The sequence below is a fragment of the Gouania willdenowi genome, chromosome 22, assembly GCF_900634775.1.
Source record: "Gouania willdenowi chromosome 22, fGouWil2.1, whole genome shotgun sequence".
NCBI classification, from domain to species: domain Eukaryota; kingdom Metazoa; phylum Chordata; class Actinopteri; order Blenniiformes; family Gobiesocidae; genus Gouania; species Gouania willdenowi.
In genome coordinates, this window is record NC_041065.1 from 1,257,429 (window position 1) to 1,265,842 (window position 8,414).

General features: G+C 35.3%; 1 protein-coding gene across 1 annotated transcript in view; it reads right to left on the reverse strand.

The window, feature by feature from the left end:
- Positions 1-8,414, reverse strand: part of metap1 (methionyl aminopeptidase 1) — a 30,730-nt gene that overhangs the window by 21,490 nt on the left and 826 nt on the right. The window contains exons 2-4 of the mRNA XM_028438603.1: positions 2,149-2,200; positions 1,954-2,063; positions 1,772-1,832 (exon numbers count right to left, since the gene is read on the reverse strand). Of these exons, the coding sequence (XP_028294404.1) occupies positions 1,772-1,832; positions 1,954-2,063; positions 2,149-2,200 (223 nt within the window). The remainder of the gene's footprint in view (positions 1-1,771; positions 1,833-1,953; positions 2,064-2,148; positions 2,201-8,414) is intronic.

The window sequence follows — 8,414 nt, forward strand, 5'->3', positions numbered from 1 at the left end:
GGTTTCTTCTTCATTTGTATTATTCCTTTATTTATTTCATTCAAGATTTATTTTTAGTTAAATTGCATCATTTTGAATAGTTTATCAAGGGATTCTTTTGACAATGAAAAATAAAAGGAAAATAGTATAGTATTTTCCCCAAAAAAATAAAGAAATATTTTTCAGTCATTTGTCAACATTCCCATTTTGTAAAATAAATCGTGAGAAAATCGTATCGTGAACCCAGTATCGTGAATCAAATCGTATCGGGAGTTGAGTGAATCGTTACATCCCTAGTTTGTGTCGGTAGTAATCATTTTATGAAAAAGGCACTAAAGATAATGCAAAGAAAAGCACTACAAAGACATTCAAATATAAGATGATTCAAAACACTTTTCAAGAATCAACAATACGAGGTCACATTTGGCAAAAAATGGCTGCTCACCAAAGCTTGTATTTCATGGTTGATGATGCTAACATGACTATAACTTCAAGTACTGATATCAGAATATGTGCTTGAGCTAAATGAGCATAAACTCTTAATATTCAAGCCTGCAGCCCCACCAGGACTGAGGTGTCACACTCCTGCTACAAAGCCAGCCCTGCTAGCACCTCCAACTTCTATTGCTAACAATAACTATGGCTAATCTAGCATCTAGCAAAGCCAAAGCAATAACAAAAAAACTCAATGAAATGCTGAATCACTCACTTTGTGTTTGGTTTGTCCCATACAGGCCGGCTGCAATATGACTTTAGCTTAATATCAGCAGGACAACAGAAGAAAAAAAACACAGAAGCTCTGCTGCGTGTGTGTGTGTGTGTGTGTGTGTGTGTGTGTGTGTGTGTGTGTGTGTGTGTGTGTGTACTCATTCATATGCACACTTACCAAAAGCCCTATTGTTTTGTGTAGTCATCATAAAGTCAGTAAATGAGCTGATGTTCCATCAGACAACTGTTGATCTTTTCTAATGAGTCATCAACAGACGGCCTCAGGAAGTTTGTGACAATGACAAAATGGACTTCGTTAAATTTGTGTGCCTGGCAACACGATTCATGCATTTTTTAAGTGCTGTGCAGCACGTAATGTTGTGGCACTTCCTGGTGGTGACTACAAAGCAATGCATTTAAGGGGTGTGCCATCTAAGGAACCTCACCACTCCATAATGATTCAGGGTGTTACGTTTCAAGTATTCAAATATTATTGCAATATTAGCGATTATCACAATTTTTTTTTGTATTACAAAAAGAAAAAACCAAACACGAAGTATCAGAGATGACGTAGAGCACATGGCACTGTGGGTGATCAGGAAGAACTGGTGATGGCCCAAACCAGGGCTTTAAAACCAGCAACAACAAAACTCGCTCATGGAACTGCACCAGAGGTTGTTTAGAGCAGATCAGAAGTTGTTCTCTGAACGCAAACCGAGCCAAACCAAGGAGATCAAATGATCAGCCGTTCTCCACCCATTCAGAACCAGTCCACCCAACCCGAGTGAAAGCACCCAAAGTTCCCAACCAGAACTAGAACTCTGAATAATGTGTTGCCATTAGACACAATAGTAGGACATGACTTTCACGTTGTGCCCAAAGCGATAAAACAAAGTGGAAGTCATGGTGGCGCGCACAAAAAATGAAAACTTACTTTTGTGACAGGGTCACGTTTCCCCTTGAGATCAAGTTGTTATTAAATACCTTTATTCATAACACACTTGTATAGAAAGTCAGGGAGAAGCAGATGAAAAAGGTCCATCTCTATATTAAAGATTAAAACCCACAAAGCAGTGGGAGTTACCTCTGGGATGGTCAGCGTAGTCAGGTCTTTGGATGTCTCCTGGGACGTGTCTCATAGGAGTCTGTGGAGAGGACGGGACACAAGCCTCAAACATAAAGTAACAATCTGTGATATAACTTTACATTTACACTTCAGTGAGTTTTGGTTCAACTTCAAAAAAACAGTGTCAATTAAAAACAAACCAATGGATAGTGAGGGCGGAGCTTCCCACTGTAGCGGTATCCGGGCCATGGGTCTGTGTTGGGGTCCGTCTCCACACAGTTCTTAGCCTCATTCTGGTTCTTGTCTTCCTCTGTAATGAACCACACAAAGCAACAGGTGTTCAGAGCAGTTCAAACTGCTCCACAGGGAAACATCGACTCAACAACGCCACCTACTCGCTTTTTTGTGCAGCAACTTGTGGGACGCCCAGCTTCCTTTGAAACATTCCTACACAGGGAAATAGAGTAAATGAGTGTGTGACAGACGCACGGAGTCACTGGATCTGCATCGCTGAACAAAGTAGTCAAACTACATTAAACTTCTCCTGATCTGTTTAGGATCAGCTGAAGCATCTCACGTGTTTTTCATTTCATATTTCTACGCTACACATTACGTTGAGTGAGATTTGACATGTGCGCCAATTCCACACAGGCCTGACATTGTTCACTGCACTAGTGATTGCATTAAAAGAATTAAAGTATTACAAATGTGTTTTGCTGAGTAGCTCTACAAAACGAGTTCTATAATATTATGACGACGCCAGTGAATATTTTTGTCCTCAAAATAAGGACGTTACAAAGCCAGCGCTTTGAGAAAGCTCATTTCTCCACTGGACTGCGCTATACATTGTTTTCTGTATGTTTTCAACATTTTTATGGTGAAAATCACTAAATTTGCATGGTCTATAAATGCACAGTGAAAAAGTGAGTGTGAGTCACACAGACTTGGCATTCCCCACTATTAGTGCATAAAAAATACCCATAACCCCCAAACTTCATGTAAAGATAAGAAAACAAAGTGGACCTTATAATACAATGTGTTGTTTTTCTTGCTATTGTATTGTTGAAATATAGGGAAAGGATTAAAGCATAATCAAAAGACAAAATTGAAATCAGAATAATAATTACAATCCGTATGCTTATTGTAAATTATATTCAATCTCGTACCATTTCAGTGCAAAAACATACAATACATGCAAAAATATATCATTGAAATTGCAGAACAAAACAAAAGTATAAGGAAATGACTGCTCCTTAATTTACAAATACAAAGTGACAAAAAATAAAGAAACATTGCATATTTAAACTTCTATTTTTAAAAATTTTTCTTCCTCTTGATGAAATTTCAAAATCTGATGATGTAGATTATGATATATTTTGCTTTAAAACATGAGAAGTGTGTGAGATAGAATTCTAACTGACAGGTATGGACGTGAGCAAGGTTTGATATTAAATGTGTCCTAATTATGGCTGTAAAAAAAAAAAACCTCCAAATCATAGTGATGGGCAAAAAATTTGATTTATCAATTTCGAGTTAAAAGAACTATACATTTATGTATATTTTCTTTTTCCCACCAGTTTTTTCGGACTTTTTGGCATTCCGTCCTTGTGGGTAGCGCGGTGTGAACTTTACACGTGTTTATCCTTTGAGTAGCTATATGTGTCACAGGCATGTTTAATGTTTTATTCACACTATGCTGAGGTGCTAAAGGAAAAGTTCATTTTTTTTTATTGTAATGTTATAGAATATGTAGTTATGTGATTTCTTAATCAGAAAAATAAGCTACTGTGAAGCACTTTTCTTAAACCTGGTTAAAGCTTAAAATAGTTTAATGACAGAGCATCATTTACTTTTGATTTTAGGATTGTTTTATGCATTTTAACTCTTGAGGACAATCACAGCAATAAAGTTGCACTTTTGACAATATAGCTGATGTCTCCACTTATTTTGAAGTGCATTGAAAAAAATAATCGAAAATCTAATTTTTCTTTTTTTCGTTTTTTTTTTTAAAGGCAAAATCGCCCAGCCCTACAAAATCGATTTTTTTAATACTAAAGAAGCATTTAATGTCGCTAACATTAGAAAAGCACGTAAACCCCCAGCCACTAGGTGTCAGTGAATGCACGTAACGATTCAATCAACTCCCGATATGATTCGATTCACGATACTGGGTTCACGATACGATTCTCACAATTTATTTTACAAAATGGGACTGTAGATAAATGATGACTGAAAAATATTCCTAGAAAAAAAACTAGAAAATACTGTATTATTTTCCTTTTATATTCCATTGTCAAAAGAATCCCTTGATAAACTATTCAAAACAATGCAATTTAACTAAAAATAAATCTTGAATGAAATAAAGGAATAATACAAATGAAGAAGAAGCCTATTAATTTAATTTCTGGTTCTATAGTAAACAATGCAAAACTGCATAATAGTTATTTTTCTTTTAAAAAGTGCAACTGAAAATGTATTTTGTGCCTTAACAATTGGACTTAAAAAAAAAAAAAAAACAGTCTGCATTGTATTTAGGTCAGATATTTGTTTGGACCAGCAGAGGGCGCTGGTAACCCAGTGGTCGGTTGGGATGCAGGTATTCTGTGCAGTGAAGAAGAGTTGCTATGCACTAGCAGACAGAGCTAATAGAAAAACGTGAATCTTACAGATATTCACGTAATATTAAAGATATTCTTTCGGTGCTAAAGGGGCAAGGAATCATTTATGAACATGCTTAAGAGTAGAAGGCGGCCAGAAAGAAAGTAGTAGTAGATTCTGCCCGCTACGTACACTGCTGGACAAGAGAAGGGATAAATATATATATAAAAAAGTTTTAAAAAAAAGTGCTGCGATTCAATTTTCAGAGCATCAATGTGAACCGTGATACTTCGATTTTTAACTGCCTTACGATTAATCGTTACATCCCTACATCAGACCATGTTAAACTACCTCACTCCTCACTGACTTTCAGTTTTATTTTCATAAAACATACTGGATGCTTCTATAGATGTAATTACTTAAAAAAAAAAAAAAAAAAAAAAAAAAAGATTTGAAGAACTTAGAATCAGAATCTGTTATAAAAGCCAAAGTTAAAACTTTTTTGAAAAATGTAATTTGACAGTTTGATAAACATAACACTTGTTTTTAATATTTGTGATTGAATAACAGTTAGTTACCATTTACTTGTTCTCACGAGTTATATATATATATAGAAAAAAATTGTATTTCATTTATTTTAATATGTACCTTTAAAGGTGACATTTGTAATTATTGATGGCGATATATTGTGATGTTTATCGTATCCGTATTAATTTGAATTAAGTTTACAGTAACATAACCAACTTATCATCTGCATTGTTTCACCCCATGAATTAAATTCAGAGGGTCCAGCTCTGATAGTGGGGTCTCCTAACCCTCTTCCCCTGGTCAGGGGTCTGTAACCTTTACTCTACAAGGAACCATTTAACCTCATCTCACCTGGATTAAAGTCCTCCTGGAGCCATAAATACCTTCTCTATGAAGACAATACAGTGGATTACATTATATACAGTTATAATTATATAGAATAACGTTTGAATTAATTTATATTGTTCATGTAAATGGAAACTTAAAAATAGTTTAGAATAAAATAAATTGACATCAATAAATAAAACAGTATCTTTCATTTTCAAATTCTTACACATCTCAGTTTACATGAACACAATGTTTATAAAGATGATTTTTTTAGTTAATGTATATGAAAGTCTACAAAAAGTAACATGAATATGATAACACATGATCATGTGATCAACACATGCTAATTACTCATTTCTTGCCACACATAAAACATACATATTTAACCTGTACATTGGTGGCTAAATGAATCTGTTCCCACACAATTAAAATCTCTATTTCCTTCCATAATAGTGTTTTTGTTGGTTTAGTAGGGCCCTATAAAATCCGCGTCAACGGAATCGCGGACGGAATCATGGAATCGACCAATAAAACAGTTTAAACGTGGAAATGGAAAAATCAGCATGAAACTTCGTTACCGTGGGGCAAAGAACGTTTTTTGGGGGGAAATGTTTCTGGGGACCGCTTATTAGGTGCACCACCTTCTCTCCTCCTGTCCTGGCTGCATTAAACTCATCTTAAACCACCACAAACACTGTCAAAAACAACGTAAAGTTCCGTCCGCGTTTCGTGTAGCGCAGCATTGCTCCGTGAGAACGTGATCAGCTGTAATTATCTTCACCTGCTCAGTGTTCGAACTGTTATGCCTGGCTAACTAAGAATAACTCAGTCCGTGTTGTCCTTTAGTTCTTTTTATTCCAGCGTTTTGTCGGTGTCTCTTAAGTAACACATTCACAGTCAGCTAGCTACCTCAAGTACAACCATTTCAGTGGGAACGTCTGGTTTACAAAACAAAAGTCCGTTGGAGCAACATTATTAGAATGTTACATTCTAACATCTCATCAGAGCTACAGCAAAATGCATGTTGAAATAATGAATCAAAAAAAAATTAACTAATAAAACACAACAATGAAAACAATCAGTTTATACTTAATTGATTTTCTTTTTAATTAAGCAATGAAAAATGTAATTATTTTTTCTATTTAGAGAGTACATGGCTCATTAGCCAGAACATTGTTTTGTTTTGTTGTTTTCCTAAAAAAAAGATGTTTTGTTTTGTTTTTTAACTTCAGTGTATATTACAGTGTTACTTTCATCCTGACTAAAGTAACAAAGTGTAACATCTAGTCAACGTCAAATTCCACATTACACAAAAGATAGGATCATTTAAATTAGGTTAATTTAAACTAAGTTGATCAGAACTTAATATAATAAACCTGATCAGATTCAGTAAACCATTGATCCCTGAGAGGAAATCATGTGACATTAATGTTGTTCTCATACATCTTTATATGACATATTAATAATTAAAAAGGAGAAGTTAGAATAATCCATGACACTACAACTTATATCTACCTTTTAATTGTATGTACTTTATTTTTGACATACATTTTTGTTTAATTATGAGTTTTTTTTATTTATTATTATTTATTTTGTTTCCTTACAGGAGTTAAAAACTAATATTTTCTTTAAAAAATGGAGTTTATAAAATTAAAGTGGGAAAAACGGAATTTGGAAAAAAAAAAAAAAAGGATTTTATAGGGCCCTAGTTTAGTTTCTTACCAGGGATTTAAAACTTAATGTTAGCCACAAGTGCAGGAAAGTTGATGGTCTGTAGATGAGTAGGAAGGTGCTGAGTCATTGCACAGCATGATTTATTTTAGGGTAATAAATTGTTATATCTTGATTTTATTTGTCATTAATCATTAATAGCCTCTGTAAAAAATAACTTTATTTAAATAGTTTTTTTTTTGTTTAAACCTATAGGGATCTATTGCAAAAGAGTCAAAGGGCGGGGCGGTGTTTAGCTCAGTGGGTAGAGCGCCCGCCCCATCTACAGAGGCTATAGCTCCTCACCTGCAGCGGGTCCAGGTTCGATTGCATTGGGACCCTTTCCTGCGTGTCATTCCCTGCTCTCTCTGACCCCCTTCCTGTCAAGCAACTGTCATATAAAGGCCACTAGAGCCAAAAAAATCCTTTAAAAAAAAAAAAAAAATATCAAAGGGCCACATTAGGCCCCAGAGCCACAGGTTGCAGACCACTGCTCTGGGAGAACCACAGCTGAACATCTGTCCTGGTATCATAGTCCATCAGTTCTGGTCCCTCCATGATGATTCTGATGAGCGTGTACGCTCTATCGCTGAGCTCAGTGAGTTTTTCCTTTTTACTGCTTACGCACTCGCACAGATGCGACCAGATGAAATTTTCACTTGCACACACTGGAAAAATAGTCGCAGTTTCGAGCCCTGTAGCATGATTATTACAGCTGTGTTTAACCAACCGCCCAAATCACGTGTGTCAAACTCAAGGCCCAGGGGCCAAATCCGGCCCTTTAGAGCAGCCTTTATGGCAGGCTTTTTTTTTTTAAGTGTCTATTTGTACAGTTGCCGTACGAACAACCCCCAGGTACGTTTACTGAAGTACGCTCACGTAGCATCTTAGGGTTAGGTTATAACCCTATATCGCAACAATTTTTAAGGTTAGGGCTAGGTTTAGTCTTAGTCAAGTGACCTAAACTGGCTAATAGGAGTGTGACGATATCTCGATACGGCGATCGATTATCAATATACTCGCCCTCAGTATCAATTGTTTTATTTATTTTATTTTATTTTTTAAACCTTTTCTGCTCTTTTACTAAAATGTGCAGGTACATATTCACAAAAATGTTGTCACTGTTTGTTGAAGAAACCAATATATTGTTTACTGGAATATTTCACTATAATGATGTCACTGGAAAGAAAGACCCTATTTTTATTAGCACTATTAGAGATAATTATTGTATTTACATTAGTATGTTGACACTTAATTATAAAAATGTTGCACTAAAATAGTGTCACTGTTCATAGGACACTTTTTCAATTTATTGTCTTTCAGATATACGTATAGAATAAAAAACATATTTTTTTTCTTGTTATGTCAGATTATCGTAGATTGATTTCTGACCAATATATCAAATCGTGAGATAATCGTTATCGTGAGCTTTGTATCGTGTATCATATTGTGAGGTTCCCACCCCTACTGGCCAATGAGGGGTTCACATACGTTTTCT